General features: G+C 44.0%; 1 protein-coding gene across 1 annotated transcript; it reads right to left on the bottom strand.

The window, feature by feature from the left end:
• Window positions 1-11,839: 11,839 nt before the first annotated feature.
• CAVIN3 (caveolae associated protein 3) lies at window positions 11,840-13,788 on the bottom strand. Its single transcript, XM_006185672.3, has 2 exons — window positions 13,302-13,788; window positions 11,840-12,732 (listed from the first exon to the last, which is right to left on the bottom strand). Exons 1-2 carry the CDS (start codon window positions 13,683-13,685, stop codon window positions 12,331-12,333), a joined length of 786 nt encoding a protein of 261 aa, XP_006185734.2. The 5' UTR covers window positions 13,686-13,788; the 3' UTR covers window positions 11,840-12,330.
• Between the last annotated feature and the right edge of the window lie 11,278 nt (window positions 13,789-25,066).

Here is a 25,066-nt window from a genome sequence, read left to right as displayed (position 1 = left end):
CACTTTATGGAGACTTTATGGAGTGAGTTGACTTTATGGAGACAGTACTGGAAAAGCCCTCATGGTACCTGGCTTCTAGGGTCCAGCTGGTAAGGGAGATGACTTCCATGACTGGCCAGGAGCCTAGAGGTGTCTTGAGGACTTTGAGAAGATAGGAACTCACCCCAAATGCATAGGTACTACAGATGAAATCTGGTGGGTAGGGTTTCTTGGATGTGGCTTCCCAGCCTCAGGACAGCAAGTAATAGAGGCCTCTAGAAGTCCAGCCTGAGATTCCTTACAAAAATCTCCAGCAGAACAAACTTAATGAAGGACTTTGTGGTAAATTAATATTCTTGCTGTACCTATGTAAATAATCAGGCCAGATCTAATAAGGCCAGGTTCGTTTTGTGATCAGGTGTCTTTGAGACTCTTTTTGATCAAAAGTGGAGAAACTGTAAGGATAAAAAAAAATGTGCTTAAGTAGAAAATTAGGTGTTATCATCCAAAAACACACCTGGGTTGTCTGACTCTGTGAATTGTAGCTAGCTGACAGCAATGCCAAATAATTCTTGTCCATAGACACACAAATTCCCTTCAGGGGAGAAACAAACAAAATAAGCAATGTTTGCTCTATTTGTGCATTTATTTTAATATCTCTGACCTCTAACTTTGTCTGTTCTTGGTAATCTCCTTTGACCTGGTTGTAAAACTTCACTTGTTTCCTCATGAATGCGTTAAATAAAATCTTCAACATGTACTCATTCTTATATCTATATAAGAGTCATGATTTTAACCTGCTTTTGAAAATTATCTTGTAATGTCTACTTGGAGCTAAACCACCATTCAGTGGCTGATGTGTGCCCTGAGTTTGTGCCTTGGCCACAGAGGGCCTTAGAGACCTTCAGACAGCAGTGTCAAAGAGACTTTTGAGGCAGCCTGGTTTGGTGGCCTTCCAAAGAACCTAGCCCAGGAACTTTCTAGAAGCTTTATGGTGGCATCCCTGTTCAGAAGCCCCTTGGTGTTTTTTCTGTTCTTCTGTTTGAAATAGCCTGGGACTTTCTGGCAGACACTGTCCTGTCTCCTCTTAAAAGGCTGTGTACACCCCAAAAGCATACTTCAGGGGAGATGTACAAATTCAAGACCCTCATAGTCTGACTCTCATGAGAACGAGATAGTGCTGGAACACTGCCACATAGGGTTTCATAAACGTGTTTAAATTAGAGCCATGGGAAGCTTCATGCTTGTGTCTAGATGGCAGGTAGACGGGGTCAAATTTTCCTCAAGGAGGGAACCCCACACAGTCAAGCACATCATAAAGACCCAGGAGGGCACATATTGTGGTCAAATAGGTGTGTGAAGACACGGGTGGCCTGAGCTGCACAGGTATCCTTTGCATTCTTCCAGCAGGCCATTACCACATCACCCATGAACTGACCTGGGATGTATTAGCCATCTCCAAAGTTAGATGCACACGTCTCAGGGCTTACTCAGGACAGCCTCTCTTAATTTCTATTTTTGTTGTGTTTAATATATTAGTACATGCATATAATGTGTAAATATACATGTATTGAGGTTACATGTCCAACTTTTTTCTCATAGGATGTGCAATCAAGATTAGAAAAATAGTAGGATGTACCATGAGAAGAGCTTGCTGCTGGGTTCCCGGGTGTCCTCGCCAAACTGGTGCTAGGAAGGTTTGGCCATTGTGCAGGTTTATCTCATAATACGTTCAGAGGAAGTATGCCAGCCTTCCTGATTATATTCCTGAGAGTTTGTTCTCAGAAAGTAAGGACTGCATTTTGCTCATTTCTCTATTTCTAATATGGCAAAAGGTGCTTGGCACATAGTAAATACTCAATATTTGTTGAATGAATTTCATAGTGCTTTAACTCAAAACCCTGTTTTGACCAATCATTCCTCACTGTATTGCCCTCCATGGCTTAGAAACTGGAAAACTTTTTTTTGTAACACAGATGTGGATGAACATAGTCACCAAGAGTTATGTGAAAGTTTCATTAAAATGCCAAACTTCATAAATTCTGTTAGTCCCATACACTCTTACCAGAGCCATATTCAGTTCTACTTAGGGTACCCAACCATCCCAGTTTGCCTGAGACTGAATGGTTTCTTGGGACAGGAGACTTTTGGTGTTAAAACAGGGACAGTCTTGAGCAGACCAGGATGGGTTGGTCATCCTGGTCCCACTAGGCACCAAGCCTCTGTAAGGACTGTTTCTTTTTCTCTACAATAAGCTGTAAATGAACAGCAGCATGTGAACGTCAGCTTTCTATGCACCCTAGAAAGCAAGACAAGACAAACAGTACACCTCAGTGGTAGAGCATGTGCTTAGCATGCACGAAGTCCTGCGTTCAATCCCAATTAGCGGTACCTCCATTTAATTAAAAGAAAAGAAAGAAAAGAAAAGAAAAGAAAAGAAAAGAAAAGAAAAGAAAAGAAAAGTGAGTTCCAACAGTAAAAAGAGTCCTTCTAAAATTAAATTGCTGTAGGCTGAAAAAAAAAAAAAAAGCGGTTGATGATTATATAGGGTGTGGCCATCTTGTCTTATTTTTCCCCAGCGAAGATGCCTGTCTTTTCATTCTGTCTGTTCAGACATTGCCCTGGTTTGTAGATACTCTGTGCAGAATAAGTATTCATGTCTTAAAAGCCAGTGCTTAGGATCCATGCCATCACCGCCCACCCCAACCATGTCACCTCTTTATTTAGCTTTAGCTCTCTCTGAGTAAGTCAGATGCCTGCAGTTTTATTTTCCTCTGTGTGCTGACATGGAGATGAGCCTGCCCAGCTGGAATGTAGGAGTGCTCCATCATTAAAGCTCTGTCAAGGGAGGAATGACTGCTGGCAGAGACTTGAGCTCTAACCAAAGATTATCTATCTTTTGCATTTTGGGGCTTCTCAGCACAATCTGAAAGCACTTGATTTGGATGCTGGCAAAATAAATTTACAGTCTCAAGACACTATTTCCTGTAAATCAGATGAGGCACTCTTACTAAACTGAGTCTCTTCAGCTTTTCTCTGAATTCTCCACATGTCAGCATAGAATTGCCTCCATCTTTCTACCTCTACATTACACTTGTAAATTACATTCTCATTTCTGATGGCTTTTATTTACTTGAATCTATACTGTATTGTTGTTTCACATTTTTATTTACTTTTTTCTAGTCACCAAAGTCATATTTACTCATTGCAAAAAATGACTTGACTTGGAAACTAAGAAAAAAAGTATAAAGAAGAAAATATGTGACCTGTCCTCTTATCACTGTTAACATTTTAGCCTAGTCTTTTCTCTCTTAGGCAGATTTTAATTTTAAAACATAGCTGGGATCCTACTGCATAAATGGTTTGGTTTTCTGATATTTTAACCACTATATTTTGAGAATTTTCTTATATAAAGTTATCTTATAGAATCATTTTTGACAGCTGAATAAAATTTCATAATTGTGAATGTTGTATTTTCCTTTGTACATATCTCCTCTGCTCATTGCTTAACTCTTTATAATAAAATTTTCCTGGGCCCTACATATGATAATAGTCACAAGAGAAAAAGGAAAGAAAGAAAAGCCAAAATTTAAACAAAGAAAAAAATTACATAATTCTTAATTCAAGATTTCTGCTCATACTTCTGCTGTGAACTAGACACACAGTTTGATCAAGAAATATATAATTTTGTTTTGATAATGATTATATGAAGTAATTTATATGTTTAAAAGAAAGAAATAGAGAGCTATTTTACTTATAGCCTGAGTGGTTCTGAGTTAAAGTTTACTCCTTTTTATTAACAAAAGTAATGCATATTCATAAATGCAAATAATTAGAGAAGTATAGAAAATTAAAAATATTTCTTTCTCCATCCCACCACCAAAAAGTAGATAGTTTTCTATGGCATAGATGTTATATGCTTTATATACTCATATGTTTTTAATGGAATCACAAAATTCATACTGTTCTACATTTGCTCTCTAAGTTAACAACATCAGTGACATCTTTTCACACATTAACATATTCAATATTTTACACATTTTTATTTTTATTTTTATTTTTATTTTTCTTACCTTATTACATTGAGTAAAACCTCCAGAATAATACTGAATAGTGACCATCATCATGGACTTCCTTGTCTAGACATGTAAAGGTCCCTTTGCATTAGTATGTTCAATATTTATCACCTGTTCACTGATCAGAAAGGAGGCTGCTTTGGTGGTGGGGGTCAGTTTTTCACTCTTCTACAGATGTATCTCACGCCTGCCACACTTTTTATCTCTGTGAAGTCTGTACCGTCATCTAGGGATCAGCAAGTCCCCAGTGCCAAAACCTGTTCTCCCATGAGATTGCCAGGTGGTGACACCATCTTTTAAGGACTTCCCCTAAAGGATACCATTTGGGTTTTTTCCCTTTTGCTAATATTGTCTCTGTTCTCTGATCCCTTAGTGTATCCCTGGGGCATCAACTACCTGAGATCCACATCATGTTCTGCAAATTTTAAATGCAAAGTCTATCAAATCAAAGAGGTAATTCCTACTTTATGTAAAACATCCCTCTACGTGTCAATTTTAGAATAGAGAAGATCAGAAATAATGAAAAAATTGAATTTAGCAAAGGAAATTGGATAGAAGTCAAGGTTTTAGATGTGAGAGAGGACAGTGGAGACTGGAAACAAAACACTGAAGCTGTAAGCACTTATACCTGTGCTGATTGTAAATTGAAGCTTTTAGCTCTGAATTATTCCGTTTGAAATGCTTATGTTTAATCTTTCTGCCCATGGAGGAAAAGAATGTCTTCCAGGTATTGGGGACAGGAGGGGTTATTCAGATACTATTTCCCAAATATGTTTGCTTAAATAGATGCCTTCTAAGCAAATGTTTGAAAATAGTTAATTGGGAACATGAAATTTCCATTCATAAATATGAGAAACTCCTTTTTGAAACTTATTTTTTGAAGAGTGCATTTTGACTGGAACAAATGTGTGAGTTACATGTGTGAGAAGTTGAGAAGTTACAAATTTTATCAGTTCTAGTTAAATGTGCGATTTACTGGTGAAAACTTTTTTTTACTATTAGCATCATGTATCACAAAATGATCTATGGTTCTCAAGTATGCTGCAATAAGATGGACTCCATTCAAGGAAAGGAACTTGCCACCATGAGTTAAATCATGTCTAAAGTCATAACTTTTTTGTTCAGAATAGCTTTTTTCATGAATTTTCTCTTTCAGGGATAATTATGATCTTGATAGACTGAAACAAGCAATATATTGGGGGAAAAATAAAGATACTTAAAACGAAATACACCCAAACAACTGTCAAGAAGTTTCTCCCACACAGAAACTCTAGAAGAGCCGAGAATGGATGGAGTCTTTTGAGCCAGTTAAACATTCTACCTAGAAACAGCTGCTTCTGAATCAAGAAGGAGAGGAAATCCATCAGAGCTCCCATTTCAGTAAAATTCCTACATGACATTTCTTGAATTAATTTGTACAATTCCAACTTTGGTAACTTTTATTCTAAATGTTTTGTCTTAAACCCAGAAATATAGCAGTAAAAGTATCTAATATAGTAGAACTAAAAGATGTATTCTCTCTCAATGTGGGCATTTCCTAACTTGATATTGCTAACTAAAACAGAAAATGTTTATTGGTGAAATAAGTCATTTATGAGCCTTAATTCTGAAAGATGGCTGCATGTTTCATCTCTGTCATAAAGAAGAAAATTATTATAGAAAACTCATTTGGAGGATATGGAAAGGACATATTTTAATCCATGCAAAGAGCCAGTTGTTATTTATACTAAAGCTGAAATGACCAAAATTTCTTATGACGCAAATTATCTAAATGTTTTCTATTTGCTTTTAAATAAAAAATTTACAATATCTCATTTGATATTTGGTGAACTAAATGTAAATGATAACATGAGATAAAAACTTAGATATCTTTTGTGAATTGATTTTGTGAAAATTAGCTGGATGTATAGATATAGTTCTACACAAACGTGCTCATTTAAGTTTTCAGAAACGTACTTTTATTTCTTTCTCTAATAATTTTTAGTATGATTTGAGTGTGTTTTAATGTTATATTAATTTAGTTGTAACTTGACATTCCTAACTGGTTTTTGGAAATTTATGAAATACAATGCTGAAGTAAAAAATACATGTGTGCATTTGCATATGTATATATATATATAATATATGTGTGTATGTGTGTTCACATATATGCAGATGGGCATATATATGCACATGTGTATAGACAGGGAGAGGTCTCCAAACGTCTCCCAAGAAACTGCTATTCAACTAATATAAATATTGACGTGTTTTAAAGTGTGTGTGAGTGTCTGAAAGAAGTAAGCAGGTTCAAGTGATGACTCTAAGGAAAAGTTAAGTCTATACTTTTATCTCCCAAAATTGTAAAGGCTAGAGATTTTAGATAAAATTCTGTCAATACATGTTTGTCTGAAATATCTACTAGTTACTATGCTCTATTAGTTGGATGAGAATGCTGCATCAGGAGCTAGGTGCTTTATGATGCCAGCAGTCCCCTGGATGAAATCATGTTTTCCTTTCATTTTCAGAGATATTTGTGTTACATTTGGATGATTCCTACATCCTGTTTGGATCTATATTCTATGAAATCAATTTTAAGTTCCTTAAACCGTGGGGAGGGAAATGATGCGTGTTTGTTACACATGCCCCACATTTGCTCTGCCTGTGCATTTTTCTTGTCATCTCATCATCTTGGAAAAAATCCTAAAGTAGGAGAGAGGAGCATAAATGCAAACTCCATCCATCTTTGATGAAACTAGGAAACATCTGAAAGCCCAAACCACATGTAGGAAGTGCTGCCAACAGCAGTGAAGATCAAAGCCAGGATAGTCACAACAGCAAATCACAAAGACAAAGACAGGAGCAGAGTCGGCAGAACACAGGGTGAACGCACACTTGCTGAAGCGCAGAGGAAACGTAATTTGGCTTATAGCAATGAGAAGAGTCCATGGGCTGTTGGGCTGAGCCTCCTTAAAACTAGTTTGATGCTTATACAGAGTAGAACTTGCAGAGGCGACAGAGAAATCAAAGAGACAACCATCTTGCAGCAAGCAATTTCTGGGAGCAGAAGAAAAACTCTGCGTTGTTAATTCCTCCTGCGGTGGCTGGAGCAATGGAGCTCCGGCCAAAGCCCGGCCCCTGCCCCCGGGGGCCAGGACAGTGGGCAGTGCTGGGAGATGAGACAAATGTGGCAATTCTGAGGGTAGTGGCCAAGGGCCTGGGGGCAGGCCGGGGGAGTGGACTGTCGTAAGGTGGACCCAGTGCTTTCTTCATAGAAAAGTATTTGAGGTTAAGTCAGTATTAGCCAAAGAATGTAGAAATTATGTGTCCGACTACAGAGAAAATTAGAATCAAATTGAGAGATGAAATATGCAAGGATGAGTGTGAGAGGGAAAAGCAAATCATGAAAACTCCACAGAGGAAGAAGATAGAGGGGAGACAGAAGGAGCCAGGCTGCATTATGACTTCTGTGGGCTCTGGGTGCTTTTGCCCTCATGGGCTCCTTCCTCTGTAAAAAAAAAGGAAAAAAAAATGTTCTTCCAGTTTCATTGAGATATAATTGACACACAATACTGTAACCATTTAAGGTGTACAACATGATTTTCTCTTGTGATGAGAACTCTTAGGATTACTCTCTTTCAGATTTAACACACAGCAGTGTGAATTATAGTTTTCATGTTGTACATTACCTCCCTGGTACTTATTTATAATTGGACGTTTGTACCTTTTGACCACTTTCCTCCAATTCCCTTGCTCCCCACCCTGGTAACCAAGTATTTAGTTATATTTCATAACCATGTTATATAATGACTGTGTTAATATCATATATTAAAATGCTTCTGTTACCAAAAAGTTTTTCTTTTCCCTCTGATTTAAAAAAAAAATTAAAGCATTGTCATGGGCCCAGGAAGGATTGTGGGTCCCAGGCTCTGTCTCTGCTAAGCCTTAGTCCCCCTGGGAGAACACAACAGAGCTCACAGAAGGACCACAAACAAGGCTCAGCTGTGAGCCAGCTCCTTCAGGGCAGGTTCTTGTTTGTCCTTGTGTCCCTAGCACCTCACTGGAATAAATGTGCTAATTCTCCAAATACTCAGTGAGCACCTACTCTGTGCCAGGCCCTGCGCTAAGTGCTGGGAATACAAGGATGAAACGTTGCCCTTGCCTTCCACGTTGGTTCCAGCGCCAACTGGACTGTGTCTATTAGGAATCTTTCAGCTGCCTGGAAAATCAAATGCGTTAAAAAAAAAAAAAAAAAACTAAAACCGAGGTTAAGCAAAAGGCATATTTATTAGTTCACGTAAATGAAAATGTCCTTGGTAAAAGCTGGTCTCGGGACTGACTGAATTTAGGGATCAAGTGACCATAACCAAACTATGATGAATGTGAGGCTCTTAGATGCCTGGCACTATTCTGAGCATTTTATGTGAATCCACCCACTCAACTGACAGCAAACCTACCAGGTAGGTAGTATGAACAGCTCCATTATGCCCAAGAGAAAAGTGCAGTATTCAACTCCTCTCCATTTCCTGATCCTGCCTTCCCAAGTGGGGTTTCTTCTCAGATCTTTATAATGACCCCAAGTTTATTAGCTATTTATGAGAGAAATATTCATAAGAATCTGCAGGACTTAGTGATTCATTGGATGTAGGGATTGGAGTGGGGGGTGAAGGTCAGGTCTTCGGTGTAACACTATGAAGGGTGATTAACAGAAAAATCATGACTTTTGAGAGAAGCTGACCACAGTTTTTTGGATGCGTTGATTTAATGTGACAGTCAGATACTCAGATGACTGTATTGTTTTAATCACATATCAGGTCATTCTAAAAAGTCACTTGCAAAACTTACATAGAAAAAAATAATATAACAGAATAGAAAACAAATAGGAGAGGGAATCAGATTGGAGGGAAAATGGTTTCTCCTCCAGAGAGCTCCTCTGCAATTACTGCCACTCCTACTGTATTTGGGGCCCCATTTCTGTGCTCCAGTGGTTAACTCATATTTCCCCCATCATAGCACTCATTTAAAACTTTATTACAATTTCCAGTTTAATGTAAGTTCCACAGGGTTAGCATCCTTGTCTCTGTAACACACCATCCAGCCCCATCACCTAGCACAGCAAATATCAAATGAATGAATGAGTGCGTGAAAAACCTCATTTAATCCTTATAACCAGGTTGGGGGTGGTATAGGTCAGAGGTAGAGCACAGGCTTAGCATGCACAAGGTCCTGGGTTCAATCTCCAGTACCTCCTCTGTCACTTTTTTTACTTTATTTTTATTATTTGCAACTGTAGATGCATCAGGAAGGAATAAAAATGTAACACCTCCCCACCCAAGTTAGCCAAAACATTGGGGTCCTAGGGGTTAGTGTCCAGGACCTCTGAGCCTTCATGTGCTTCTCAATGAGATATCGAGACAATTTATGTGAGAAATATGCCTTTGGGTTCTTAATGTTGTGTGTGGGTTGAAAGGAAAGAGTTGGGTTTCCAAGCCTTTGGAAATGGAATACATTTATTTTTCTTTGGGGATAGAGAACTGAGCCTGCTCAGACTAGCCTCTCTGTGACGGCAGAACCCTAGGAGGAGTGGCTGCTGGGAAGCTGACATGGTCTGGGCACGAAGGCTTAGAAGCCTGCAGAAGAAGCCCTACATTTCTCAAAAGGAAATGGAGCAACTGCAGAGCCACCCCAGGAAGGACCTCTGGTTCAGGGCACACAGCTGGACAGGGAGACCTCCTGGCTGTTAGCTGAGGCACCAGCCGGGACACTGGTACCCCAACAGTGGCATCGTGTGGTCATAAGGAGCAATAGCAGTGGAGATATCCAGTCTGAGAAACAGAGATGGTGTGAACCCCCTGGTACAACTGTGCAATCTAAGGAAGGGGAGGAGCCCTAAAGTGACTGATAACAGACGTCCCACCAATCATGACAGCTGGGGGCTTGGACTCCTCTGATTGAATCTGTGAAAATTCTTTTAAAACATCACTGTTGAACTCTGGTCCCACTTTAAATCCCCAATGTCCTCATCTAAAGTCCTCCTCCTTCTCAGTAATTATCTGTAAACTTTTCTTCTCTTCAGAGCCTGTAACCAGAAGGCCATTCTAATTCATATGTTTACTTTTTTCTATCTGACATATAAGTGTATTTGCTTATTGCCTATCTTCCCTACTAGAATTTAACTCCACGAAGGCAGGGTTCTTATCTTTCTTGTGTGCCACTGTACGCCCAGTTCTTAAAATAGTTCCTGGCAGACACTCGGAGTGTATTTGTCAAATGAGTGGACCAATGAATTCTATACCTGAAATAAGCTAGGGTCCAGGCACTGTGCTAGGCACTTACATCATTTAACCCTCACACCAGCCCAGTGGGCTATCATTACCCGCTTTGGTAGACGAGGGAACTGAGCACCCACACTACCAGCCACCGAGCTCTGCTGTCCCTCACCATTCCTGTTTCCCATCCCACTACTTACCTTTTCCAAGAATATTCGTTCTTTTTCTCCTTCAGGTTAGGTTGTGCCCCTTTCCCCTTTCCTCTCAAAATAACCTATGTGTTTCACTGCACTTATATCATTCATTATATGTTTGTATCTCCCTAAACTCTCAGGTCCCTGAAAGCCTCAGAAGGGATTGTCATCTTGGTGTTCACAGGAGCTACCACAGGGCCCGGAACACAACAGGTACTCAAAATGTTTTCTACAACGACTGAGTGAATGGGTGGGTAACGGTGCTCCTGTCCCTAGCCAACCCCCTCCCCCTTCTCCGTTTGGTGATGCTCATGCTTCGAAAGGACCTACTGTGCACCAGGCATGGTATTAGGTATGAGAAATATGGAAGTGAACAAAACATTCTCTACTGCAAAGGAGCCACATGTAGTGGAGTTGGAGGTGAGGTGGGGGAGTAATTTCAAACAATTGCGATTAGTGCAATTAGCACCAAGGTGTGCAACTGATGCTTTGGGAGCAAGAAGAGAAGCATCTCGCCCTAAAACAGGGATACCTTGCTGCATTCTGTAGGACATTAGAAATGACAGTGAAAGCACATAGCTCACTGTGACTCAACAGAACGAGGGGAAGTGGCAAGAGGTGAGGCTACAAAAATGGGCAGGGACCAGATCATGAAGGGCCTTGTAGGACACATTCAAGATCTTGAACTTTATTCTGAAGGTGACAGGGAGCCTTTGAAGGGTCTGGATCAGGAGGGTGATGTGATCAGACTGGCAGTTCAAATAAAGGTCAGATGAAAGATAAAAGCCTGAACTAGAGCAGTGGCAATGGGTATTAAGGGAACAGATCAAAGAGTTATCAATAGGGTAACTGTTTCCACGTGGTAGGGGAGGGAGAGAGAGGAGAACGAGCCAATGAGGACTCCCAGGTTTCTGAGTGGATGACTGTACCATTCACCAGTAAAGAAAACACAGGGGGAGCAGTTTTGAATGATACATAGTAAGTGCTCAATAAATAGCAGTTGAATAGAAACTGAACTTAAAGGCTGAATACAGACTGCTTCTTTTGGATCTGTGGAATACTTTCCAAATCCAACTCAAGACAGTGCTCTAGGGTATAGGTGGCTGGTAGGAGAGGCCTGGGAATGAGTGTTAATGGAGGAATTACCCAGAATGAGAAGAGGGTAAGAACAGAATCCTGGAAACCGGGAAGGGGGTGCAGCTTAATGGTAGAGCACATCCTTAGCATGTAGTAGGTCCTGGGTTCATTCCTCAGTACCTTCGTTAAAAAAAGAAAAAGAAAAAAAAAAAAAAGAATCCTGGAAACCCCAACTTTTAAGACGTGGGAGAAGAAGAGACTAAAAGGAAACACACAAGCTGACATTTAATGAGCCCCTACAACAAAAGCCTGTGCCAGATGTTGGAAAAAACTGCAACTCTATCTTCCTAGGAGGAAAGTGCTTAAGGAGCAAGCCGGAGGCTATTTCTTTGCCCTGTCACCAGAGTTGAGACCCGGATTCAGTGGGAAATGGAGAAATCATGCAATGATCTGTTTGAAACTGAAGCCACATTCGAGGTTCCATCGTGTCTTGTTCCTTGCACCACCTCCCCCCATCCCAGCCCCTTCACATGGAGTCTGGATACGATGACATTATTTTTATTGATGGTGAGTGCAAGCAGGTGTGAGTGGCTGTTCCTCTTTCAGAGAGTGCTGGGCTGAAGAAGCCGGGAAGGGAGGGCCAGAGCTGGGCTGTGGATGCAGGATTCACTCCTTATTTGGGTGGGAATGCTGCATTCGGAGAGGAAGATTTACTGTGGGACCAGGCATAGGCACGGGGGAGGCCGGCGGCACCAGCCCTCAGGCCGCACTTTCTATCTGAAGCACAGCCGCATCGGCAGCCTCAGATCTCCCGGGATCTTCCTCGGTATCTCGTGGAGGTTCTGGCTCTGGCTTGACCTCCAGCGCAGGCTGGGCTTCGGGCTGGCCCTCGGCACTCCGGCCAGGCCCAAGGCGAGGTGGCTTAACAGGCGTGGGTGCTGGCGCAGCAGGGCCTTTACGGCCAGATAGGGCCCTTCGCAGGCTCTGGACCTTCTGCAGCCCGGTGCGCCGCAGGCGCCGCGCCCTGGACTCCACGGGCTCCTCGTCTGAGCTCTCCTCAACTTCGGCCTCCGGCTGTTCTGGGCCAGCTTCAGCCTGTTCCGCCGGGCCTAAGGGCTCCGCCGCCTTCTGGAAGGCTCTGGCTGGGATTTCTGCCTCCTCCTGCAAGTGACGGACATAGCACTGACCCTGGCAGCCCCGCCCCAGCCCGCACCAGCCCGCGCCTCACTCCTCAATCACATCAGGGGAACCCGCCCCACCCTGAGCCTCCGCAGTCGGGATGAGAAAGAAAAGGCAGGCGTGGGAGAGTAGGGAGCGGAGCGGAGTGAGAGAGGGGGAGCTACACAGAAGTTTGTGGGTCCCGATTAGGGGCAGGAGACGGGGCAGTGGCCGCAGGGCAAGAACAGGAGGCGGCGGCGAACTGTCCCGGGATGCACTTCCACCACCGTTATTTTCCTTCAGGGATGGGCTGGGACTTGGAGCAACCTCTGGGGACGTGGCCAGAGCTAGAGCTAGGGGGCTGGGACTGGCCATGCTGGGTTCCGGGTGTGAGGGAAGGCTGGGGCTGGGCTGTGGGAAGTGGGTGAGGCCCTGGAAGTGGGTTCTACGAGGCGGGGGAGGGTGGAGTCAGGAATGTGGGTGTGGTGGGCAGATGGGACGGGGAGTCCCGCGATGGTGGCCCGCAGGCGGGAAAAGGACCCGGATTAAGGGGGACGCCTCAGGTCACTGACCTTGAAGAGCAGAACGTGGAGCTTCCCGCGCGCCACCAGCAGCCCGTGGTTGGCCTCCAGCCGCTGCACCTGGGCGGCGCGGCGCACGGCGCGCTCCTGGGCAGCATCCGCGTGCGAGCCCACGCGCTCCGCCTTGGCCAGCAGCTGCGCCAACGTGTTGCTCGTGGTGTCGTGGCTGCGACTCAGCGCGCCCAGGCCACTCTGGATGCGGCTCACGGAGCCGGCCAGGCCGCCCTGCCTCTGAGCCAGGCCCCCCTGCCGCTCGCGCAGCGCCTCCAGCATGGTGGCCAGCTTCTCCAGCAGGGTCACCACGGTGACCGCGTGCACCGGGCCCCCGGTCGGCGGCCCGGGCCCAGGTCCCGGCTCCAGCGCACTCTCCCCCATGACCCCCGACCGCCCCGCTTGGCTCTCCCCGCAGCCGCCGGCTGCGCTCTGGGCTGGGGCTGCCTTTCCCGGCTCCTCCCCAGCTCCGGCCGTGACTCAGGCAGGCGGAGTTGGGCTTCCCGGGCGGCGGGAGGGAGGGAGGGCAGGGGGCGGGATGTCGGCGTTGGGGTCCTTTGGAAGCGCTCCCCCTCCTACCGCCCCGCCCCGGGGACCCAGGAGGAAGCAGGTTGGCCCAGGATCCGCCCCACCCCGCCCGGCAAACTCTCTGAGTTTGAGTTCCCCTCCTCCACTCCAATTCCCTGGTGTGCCTCTTTCTGGAAAGTACTCTTCCCACGGCAAAGGGCGAGCCATGGAAAATTTTGTTGTGTGCATCGAGTGGGCAGAGAAACTATGTTAGCAGGGCAAAGGGACCTCCGCAGCCGCCTACCCTGACCTCCCACGCCGTAGAGGGTTGTGTTTGCGCCCTCAGGCTGGGCGCGGCAGGCAGGGAGGCTCTGGAATGTTCCGCTACAGACCTAAGACTGCTTAGGTCCGAGGCCTCACTCTGATCCAGCAAGCCACGTAATGTGGACAGCGGAGGGGCAGCGAGGGTGGGGAGGCATCCTCTGGTATTTTCCTAACAGTCATCCGCAGGGTCTGGCCACAGGCCTCATTTCCTGCTTCTCTAGTTCCTGCTGTTGGTTAGCATTACCCTGTTTTCTTTCCTTTAGTTCTCTTCCCTCCCTCCCTTTGAGCCCATCAGGGCCTAGCTCCTGCACCCTAAGCTTGGAGAGCAAGCAGGACGCCTTTCCTGTGAAATCTTTAAAAGGGTTAGAGTAGGTTCTGAATGTCTTTGTTCTCCTGGAGCCTGGTTGTGGCTTCCGCCTGATATTTTCCCCCCTCTGGAAATAGGTGAGACTATCTGCTGAGACTGAGGCAAATTGAGGAGACAGGAAGAGAGTGGGCAAAGAGGATTCACTTAATGATGTGGGTCGTGAATTTATTACATCATCAGTTTGGAGAACCGCGTGCCTGATTCTTCAGCAACACCTGGTACACTGACTGCCAGGCACAGAAGCCCAGGCAGTCTTTTGGTCCTGATGTTCTCTCTCCTTCTCACCCAGTCTGTGGGGGCCACCTGATAATTGTGGAAGGAACTGCCTCTCAGGGGAGAGTTACACAGGCCTGAAAGGACCTGAGATCTGATTTACACAGAAGTACAGTAGATAATGAGCAGCTCTTGCTAGAAGTCTGGTGATGCTAAGTTGATGACTGACTTCTCCAAATACAGGGTCATAGAGTCTGACCCCTCGGCCCCTTGGGAGCCTAGTGGGATTCACCATCTCCTCCAGTGGGTCTATGTTTGCTCAGAGAGACCCATCAGGTGGGCCAGTTGAAATACTTTCAAACTAAGAGAACAGAGAACCTAATTCAAACAGTTGTCAGAAATAGAAAATCCAATCCAAACATAAGTGGAAAAAGACCATTGTAGAGTGGTGATGAAGTGTAGGTCAGGCACAGCTCTCTCAGCTATGCCCTCTACAGGTGTCAGCTTCATTTCCAGGCTGGGAGCAGGGTGGTTACAGAGGTTCCAGGCCTCACATCTCAGCACAAGACCAAGAGAAAAGAGGAGTCTGTCTTAAAATTGAAGACATTTATTCCCCAGAAGCCCCCCTAGAATTTTTCCACTGGCCTGCCACTGAGCTAAATGGCCATTCCAAAACTAAATTCTGTGGCTATGCATTGGTGGGCTTAAGCCTGAGTTCCTCAACCCATCACTGACAAGAGAGCTGATAACTAATTACCTTTTGACAAATTAGGCCCACTTCTAGGGCAGGGTGTGGTCAGCTTCCCTAGGAGCATATGGGTGGTATGGGTGGAAAGGTGGATATGTATGTAAAGCATCTGAGTATTGCTAGGGATAGTCAGTCAAAAATACCTGCTACACGAAGCCTATGAAAGAATCACCAGCCTTGAGGAATGGTGCTAAGGGAGTCCAGTGCATCTGGAAACACGAACTATGTGGATAGATATTTTCCAAAGCCCTGCTAAATTCCTCTCTGGGTATGTAGAACAAGGAGGACCTTAAAACTTAGCAATAAAGCCACTGATTATTCCACTGATCTCCCCAAACCCTCAAGTATAAAAGCCATAGGAACTAGCTGATATTGAAAAATAGAAGCCCATAAGGTGGGTAAAAATAACTTGGGGCAACCCAGAAGAATGCCCTGAATCAACAAAGCCCAATTGACAGGAAGTATAGCAGTGTGACCTTGATCACAGAGTATCTCAGAAAAAGCCATATTGCAGTTTCCCCAGTAAGGATGAGAAAAGAGAGCAAGGATGCAGAATGATGTCTCCAAGGTGGTGTGACCTGATCTTAGTTTAAATATCTCTATTCTCTGTGTCAGGGATGTGATTGGGACCCACTCGCTCAAACTCCTCGGTATAGATGTGAAAAAATAGAAACCCATTGATGTGGGTTTATCATGTCCCCCATAAAAGATATGTTCAAGTCATAACTTTTGATACCTGTGACTGTGTTCTTATTTGGAAATAAGGTCTTTGTGAATGTGATCAAATTAGATGAGATCATATTAAGTTGGGGGGGCCTTCAATCCTATATGACTGGTGTCCTTATGAGAAGAGGACAAGAGACACACAGGGAGAACACCATGTGACAATGGAGGCAGAGAATGGAGTGATGCTGTCACAAGCCCGGGAACGCCTGCAGTGACTAGGAACTGAAAAGGCCAGGAAGGACCCTCCCCTAGAAGCTTTGGAGGGAGCCTGGCCCTGCCAGCATCTTGATTTCAGACTTCTAGCCTCTAGAACTATGAGAGAATCAATTTCTGCTGTTTTAAGCCACCGTTTGTGGTCACTTGTTTTGATAACCCTGGGAAACTAACATACCCATTGATTAATCACCATCTGTATCACAGTATCCCCTTAACCGGGATCCCTGCCCACCAAATGCCCTCTCTAGTTAATTCTGTGGAGGTATGAAATGCTCTCTAAGAAAAGTTAATAGAACCTGAGGATTCCTTGTAGAATGTAGACAATTAAATTAATAGTTGCCCAGATGGTTCTTGCAAAAATTAATGGAATGCTATGATGCCTGAGCTAACAAATGCTTTTAGAAATTAAAACAGGGGTAGAGTATAGCTCAGTGGTAGAGCACATGCTTAGCATGCACAAGGTCCTGAGTTCAAGCCCCAGTACCTCCATTTTAAAAAAATGTTTTTTAATTAGAAAAAAATTCAAACAAATATATCGCCCACCCTGCTTCTGAAGGGTTCCTTTTATACATTGGCCTGTCTGCTTCCCAGAACATAGCATACTCTGGGGAAGGGTTGAGTTTATTTAAAAAAAAAAAAAAAATCACTACACCTTTCATGAGAGCTGGGCCTGCCTGGAATATATCTGCCTAACAAAGACTGACTCAAGGGTGGCCCCCTGCCTCTGCCTGTATCTGCTCCCTCTACTTTAAGTGAGAGGATAGTCAAGAAAAACCTCTGTAAGAGACAAATCAGATTACAGTGCTTTAGATGCTCTCATTCTGCATCCTTGTTTTCTTTCTTTTCTCAGTGGTCAGATGTCCCGCTGTATGATATTGCAAAGATGCACTGAAACGAAAGTGACAGAGGCACTGCGGTTCTTAACATCATACCTGAGTGGATGAGGATGTACTGTTGGGTCCAGGGACCAGCCACAGGGGAGCCAGCAGATAGGGGATTCCTGGAGTGGTAGTACTTAAGCCTGTGACATGTAGTGAAACACGGGTGATACCTCTCCTCCCAACAAAGAACAGCAGCTGATCAGGGTGTTTGGGTTTTAGAGTCTGCATTTGCTGCTCCTTGGAATTCTCATACACTTGGTGTCTGGGTTATCCAAAAGGCCGCATGCTTTGAGTAAGGTTCAGAGGAGCCTCAGAGACTGACCCTGGCCAGTTCCAAGTTCCAAGTCAGCTCTACCCCTTCGACCCTATAAGAAAGATGAGACTTGAGGTCTCTGTGATTTCTGCCTCTCCCACCAAGACAATTTGGGGAGAGGGGGAGAGATGGCAGGTCCTAAAAGGGAAAATGTAGCAGAAGTATTTAGGATTTCAAACTAAAGCCATACTTCCAGCAGCTGAGAATTACACTGCTTTTGAGAGATAATTGCTGACTTACTAGCAGATGCTGGTGGAGAGATCCACCAGAAGTTGCTGGATTGTTTTGTTCATTGGAACTCTCTGTCTCACGTAGCATTGCAGCCTGACAGTCTTTAATTATGCGATGGGGAAAAAATCTAAAAAAGGAGGAGAGATGGCTGTATGAGTTAATTGTGCAAGAAACATCCTTGACCCTGAGCCTCACTTTCAGCTGCCAGACAAACAGGGACATCTTCCAGGGACTTAACCTTCGAATTGAAAGTAACAGCGTGCATAGTAATTTGTATCTGATAAGCAACAGGGATATACCTGCTGTATGGCACAGGGAACTATATTCAACATCTTGTAATAACCTACAATGGAAAATAATCTGAATATATATATATATTGAATATATTATATACATATAACTGAATCACTTTACTTTACACCTGAAACTAACACAATATTGTAAATGAACTCTACTTCAGTTTTTTAAAAAAAAAGTAACAACGTGCAGCACAAGCAGAACCACGCATTCAACAGGGAACGAGCCTCAGTGGACAGGCACTGCCTTCCCCTCTTTGTCACAGACATCCTGTCTACGGAAGGGGTAAGGCTGTTTGTTCCACACAATGAGGGAGCTCTGTGCCGCTGGCAATTAATAAAAGGGCTATAAGTTTGGAGCAACAGGAAGTGAGAATCTGTACTGACTCCAGAAAGCCAAATAACCAAATGGATGGAAGATCCTGGAATGGTATATTATGACCAAGAGGTTTGAGGATGGCTTTTATGACAAGAATCAGGCATATTATTCCATCAAACATCTGTTTTTTGCATCTTATATTTTAGTGGGTTGGATAGTCCTCACCACCAGTGCCTGGGAATGTGACCTTATTTGGAAACAGGGTCTTTGCAGATATAATTAAAGTTAAGTATCTTGAGATGAGATCATCCTAGATCTAGGGTGGGCCCTGCATCCAGTGACTTATATGTGCCCTTATAAGAAGAGGAAAACACACAGAAACACAGAAAAGAAGGCCATGTGAAGACTGAGACAGAGATTGGAGGGCTGTCCCGAACCCAGGACCACCCACGATCGCCAGCAGCCACCAGAAGGAAGGAGAGAGGCATGGAGTGGATTCTTCCTCAGGGCCTTCCAAGGGTTCACGGCCCTAACAACACTGATTTTGTACTTTTGCCCTCCAGAACTGAGATGTAATACATTTCTGTTGTTTTAAGCCACTAAGTGTGTGGTCATTTGTCACAGCCGCCCTAGGAAATTATTACACATATGAACACTTATCAGAAGGATTAGGAGCAAAAAAAAAACAAACCAGTTTTAACAACCAAGTAAATCCATCCATATGCCATGGACGGCTCAGAGCATCTTGCACTCGAGGTGGGGCCCAGGAGCCCAGAACTTAGGAGTTGTCATTGCTGCTGGAGCCAATTGTCAGGATGTGGGAGTTGAGCTTCTCCTGCAAAAATGTCCTGGGACATCCAAAAGGCAAACGCCTGGAAGTTACTGAATAGACTCGATTGAACTTCTTTCTGCAATCTGAGGAATTCAGTGAGCTCTGACAGGGGGAGGCCTCGCCTGATTTGAGCTTGCATTCCTGGGCAAATCACTCAGAAGCCACCATCAAAGCCCGGGCAGGCCTCTACCTTGATCTAATATGGCCTTCCTCGACTACAGCCCTTGATCTAGGAATTATTTTACCACCCACATAATAGAGGACAGGACAGACCATTAGGGAATGGTGTGCCTTACCTCTCATAGGCAGCCCTGTAGACTGAGAGGTAGAATAGGGCGTTGAAGACCGGCTTGACCGGGATACCATGGGTAGCAATTCCAGACCCGTGGTGACTTGCAGGAAATTATATGCAGCTGGAGTCCTGCAACTGCTTTTATCTTAGTACGAGCATCCCCCTGCATCTCGGGGGCTGGGTGTAAGGAAGGAGAAGTCATTATGAGCCACCTAATACCTACCACAACAGGGAAATAATTTGACTCATAACACTGGGCACTGCATTAGTTGGATGATGTTTACTTATGAGATTTTGTTTGAAGAATAACTGTCATTTGCCTGGTGTCAAAAGAAGAGATAGTTGCTAATCCCTTCAGCCAGGGGAGTGGGACAAGCAAGCCTACCTGGGCAAAGAATAGCACTGGTGTGTCTGTTCCCTCCCCCTTTAAGGCAACTGGCGTGGTTTAGTGATATTGCACAACACAAAGTTACCCTACTGAATATTTCTTATCCTATTTGGAGTCAGTGGATCTCAAAAGCAGAAGAGAAGCTCTCAGAACCAGACCATATGGATAACAATCCATTCACAAAGCCAGCCTGGTATGACAATCACGAGGTTTTGGGGGAAAAAAAGAAAACAATGTTTAATAGGTCTGCAAGCTTACCCATTTAACCTGAGGGTGAGAATGATCCCTGAGACTAGTAGAATGGTCCTTGAGGCTGGTGCCCCAGCATTTTGGCATCAAACCCCACCCAGTTCAGTGTGATGGTATCACACAATCCACTGGGTGATTACCCCAGAGGTAACATACTATATGAAATCAATCTACTACTGGCTATTCAACTTGCCTGTTTGAGGGAGCTCAAGCTTAGTCATGATTCCTCTTCATTGCAGGGGGTTGGATGGAGGAAATATTCCTTGACATAGGCAGAGCATACGGTTTAGATCTTTTTCCTGTCACCAAATGGTGTCTAAACCACACAATGAATGAGCCAGAGAGCAATGAGCAAGGCACTCTTGCCCCAAAAGAGTGAGAGGACTGCTTCACACCTGCACCAGGGGAAAGAGACCAGGGAGGGGGAAGAGGGGCTGATCCTGAAGCTGTAAACAGGGAAGATTTAAAATGTCAAATATAGGCGTTTGGGGTTGACAGATGCACCTTGCTATGTATAAAATAGATGAACAACAGGGACCTACTGTATGGCACAGAGAGCTGTATTCAGTTTATTGTAATAAGCTGTAATGGAAAAGTATCTGCATATATATATATATATGTATATATATATAACCAAATTGCTTTGCTATACACCTGAAACTAACATTGTAAATCAACTACACTTCAATTTAAAAAAGATAAAACTTAAAAAATAAATAAAACAAAATGTCAAATATTGTGAGAAAGAGGGAAAGAGACAGAGAGAAAAAGAAGTAAGTTAAACCTCACAAGTAGAGGTACAGAAACAGCTTGGATTAAACATATTCAAAATAAAACAAAGTTAAGCTAAATTTAAATTCAAATAAAAATCCAGTGCCAAATGGATAACAAATTAACAACTGAGTTTATGAAGTAAAGGTGGGCTTTATTTTGCCTGTCCTCTCTAACGCATTTAATGTTGCCCATGCTTTTAACCAGTTCCTGTGCTGGTCAGGGTTTACCAGGTGTGCTGCCCAAACCTTCATACCAGAAAAGGCTGAACCTGTGGTGAATTATCGTAGAGTTATGCCAAAGGTTTCATTAGCCTTTACCACCAGACATGGCAGAATGAGAAGTCATACCAGGGGTTCCTCTCATTCTACCCATATTTCTCCAGGCTTCTGTTATAGTGGATCCTACTCAGGCATCACTTTTTTGCAACAAACAGAAGTCACATCATTGGCTAGACCTCACCAAACTGCTCTTCCCAGGATGAGAAAATCTTCAGCACTGGGTACCCTGCAGTGACACTGGGGACAGCATCCACATCCCTTTGAGGCACTATGGCTTGCAAACCTACTTCCCAGAATCCATTTCTCTTCTAGACAAGGATCAGTTGGTTGCAAGGAACAAAAACTACCTCGGTTGACTTAAGCAAAGGTGGGTTATTGTAAAAGAATTAGCAGCTACCCCAGCCCCCAAAGCAGACTGTTGAAACAATTTATTGAGTCTGGAGCCCTTCCTGAATTAACACAAAAAAGGAGCCATTAAAGGATAATATAACTTATTTATTATTTCAATAGCTTCTCAGGCAGAGCAGGAAAGAAACCAGACCTCTTTTCTGCACAATAATAGGGCCCACTAACTCTGGGGAAAAGGCAAGACGCCCTTCTAATTGAGGAAGTATATCCTTTTTCAATATGGGTTTAGATCGTACTCTCTAAAAATTAATGTCTGTTCCTGGGAGCAGTGGATGGGCTAGGATAACAACTCTATTAATCAAGTGAACTGATGTGATTCCTACTCACACATGTAAGAATACTGAAAAGGAAATCCGACCAGGAAGACCTAAATTCACAACTAACAGACCCAGAGGCTCTTCATCCTCCTCCTCCACTCCCCTCCCCGCTCCCGTACACAGAATCCTGCACGGTTTGGGTGACATCATATTGAACTGGCTGAAGTTCTGGGGGCCCACTTCCAATTGACAGTCTCAGATTTAGGACTTTGGGTCAGATAAGAGTGGTGAATTTGAAGAGAGAGAGAGATCCAAGAAGTGAGATCCCCTCCTGTGACAGGTGTGGAAGTTGGTGGTTTTGAATGGAGCAAATTTTAAAAGGAGGCCCATGGAGAAGGAAAGTTTGGCTATCTGAAAGCCAGGGAGCTTGTGGAGGATCTAGACCTGTAGGTACCGTCCCTCCTTCGAGATGCAAAGAGAAAGTCTCCGATAGGAGTTTTGTCCTTCCTTCTTTGTCCTTCCTTCAAAATCTCCCTTCTGAAACTGCTTCAACTCCTCAGTAAAGAAACCTGCAAATACTCTGTTGAGACTAAAAGGAAAGAACAGTAAGGAGCAGAAAGATCTACCCAACCATCTCCTCCTTTGATTGATGGGAGGGAGGCAACAAGCTGGCTATAATGTGGCGCTCCCAGTGGTGACAGGCCAAACGGCGAGCAGGGAGAAAACACCCACAGCGACGGGGTAGCACTGCAGAGATGACAGATTTGAAGGGGCCGTAAGACCGAAGCTCTGGTGTCTTGGTATAGATTAGAGGGTGCTGCCCTCTAAGAGAGGGCATGAGGGAGGCTGGCCATTCACAGTGACCAGATATCATCTGGCTACAATTAGTTCTGAACCCCAGTTTCAAGTCCAAGGTCTACACACTCTGATAAACTCCTCCCACCCACCCACCCACTCTCTCAGGGCTCCCACACGCCCTCTTGCTGCCTTGATTTTCACAGGAATCTGGGTGTCAAGCACAGCCCCTTCATCAGTTTTCACAGATAAAACTGAAAATTTCTTATTTCAAGAGATCTGAAGTTTTGGAGGGTCAGTCCTGGGACATGTCACATCAGTGTCACAGACTCCGCTTCCCATGCTCTGCCTCTGGCTCCTCCCTCCCTCTCCAGAGGAATCCACAAAGCTTTCTGTTTCCCCTGCAGATGCTCTGCCCGTACGTGGACCCTCTGGCTTCCAGCTTCTATCTCAAATAAGCCTGTCATCAAAGTTCCCCCAAAAAACTACAGAGCTCTCTCTCCAAATGGTCTGTCTCAAATGACCACCTCACAGACTCTAGGAACAAGAAAAGCCTGGGGGACTAGAACCAGGAGGTCAGAGAGGCAGACTTCTCCCGCTGATTCTCCACTAATTCTGATACCTCTCTTGTCCACCCCTCTCCATGTGCCCGCTCCTCGCTGCATCCCCTAAGCTGACTCTCTGTGTCAACCTGCCAGCAATGCACCGGGTGGGAAAATGGCCATCTCAACCTGGTTCACGTGCCCTCCATCACATGTCTTGGTTGAATTTCTTGAGTGATAAGGAGAATGAGCATCTAACTAATAGCCTTGGGTCAGGTCCCATCAGCTGTGGGAATGAGATGAATGTGGTAAATGGGGCCAACCCTTACCAGATCTGTGAGCAAGGCAGGTACAAAAGCTTGTTGAATAAAAGTAGCTTGTCTGTGTATCCTTGGTGCCTGTTGCAGACTTTAGGGGTACCAATAAATAATACCCTTCCATTTCCTGCCAAAGTTCTGAATCAGTTGAGAAATAATGCAGAAGAATAAGACACTGAGAGATCAAAATAACAACAGCACAACTGATGAAGTGGATATTGACAAACGTGGCTCTATCCTTTAGTGAACGGGCTTCTTGATCTTGAACTCCAGGATTAGGGAAAGTAACCCACCCACTCTGTGCAAGAAAACTATAGCTCTCCCCATTCCCCACCCTGTCCCCCACCCCTATCCAGGGAAGACCCCTATAAATTTTACTTCACAGAAGGGGAGAGCAGAATGTGTGTATCCTGGGGAGCCTGGCTAAAGAGGGTCAGGGGAGCTGAGTTGAGCATGCCCAATTCATTTAATTCATTGTCCCAAATTTACCAAAGAAGTGACCCCTTTGCCCCAGAGGGGTCAGATCAAAAATCAAGTCTGAATCTGATCAAGTCTCCAGATCTAACTACCAATTCCCCAGCAATATGTGAGACAGAGAAACATCTTCAGTGATAACACAGCAATTCATACATACGGTGGGGTATTCTACAGGGCAAATGACCCAGATGCCTCAACCGATAAGTTTCAAAGAAAAAAAGAATGATGGAAGGGAAATATATAGATTAAAAGACATCTAAGAAACCTATAAACTAGTACTAATGACGAGTTCTCATTTGGATCTGAGTCCAAAAACAAGTTGAAAAAGATTATGTGATAATTTGGGAAATTTGAATGCTAATTGAATATTAAATAATATTAAGGAAATAAGTTGTGAGTATCATCGTAGTATCATGGTTGTGTTTTTCCAAGTGTCTTTAATTCCCTTACAGTTGAAAGTACTGTAGTCAAAACCTGGTAGAGGTGAATCAGAATGTTCTTGGCGACTCATCTCAGCAGATAAACGGTTAAAGTCAATAAAATACTTCTGGAACACAGGAAAAGTAAATTACAACTTTAATTTGTTCACACTATGATCTTTCTCTCTCTTTCTTTCTCATTTTGAGAAGCTGCCTCTTAATAGTTTCCTAAGTTTGGACCCTTTTGGAGGGAGTCATTCCAGGCAGTTCTGAAATCTGGACTTTTTTTTACCTTGTTAAATGTATTTAAGACCCAATCACTGTTTCTGACCTAGTAATAACTCAGACATCTCACCCTGTTCTGGTACCCTTCTTAAGAGCAATTAGATCTAGATGCATTTCCTTTTCCTTTTTTTTTTTTTTTTTTTTTATTTATCCACTTTGATTCTCTCAACATGTGATAAGAGGAGGTTAGTCCCTCCCTTTCTTGGGGGAAGTCATTTCAAAACAACATTATTTTGCATCAGATTTGCAGCAGCCTGTCTACACTGATGAATAATACAACTGATAATTAGTTGTTCTGCACCTCACCCCGT

This window comes from Camelus ferus, chromosome 10 (assembly GCF_009834535.1).
Source record: "Camelus ferus isolate YT-003-E chromosome 10, BCGSAC_Cfer_1.0, whole genome shotgun sequence".
NCBI classification, from domain to species: domain Eukaryota; kingdom Metazoa; phylum Chordata; class Mammalia; order Artiodactyla; family Camelidae; genus Camelus; species Camelus ferus.
Note: the sequence above shows the minus strand (reverse complement) of the source record. Positions and strands in the feature narration are given on the sequence as shown.

Coding starts and splice junctions, on each gene's coding strand:
- CAVIN3 (XM_006185672.3), bottom strand. CDS start 13,685: ATGGGGGAGAGTGCGCTGGAGCCGGGACCTGGGCCCGGGCCGCCGACC. Junction 12,733..13,301: donor TCCACGTTCTGCTCTTCAAG/GTCAGTGACCTG, acceptor CGTCACTTGCAG/GAGGAGGCAGAAATCCCAGC.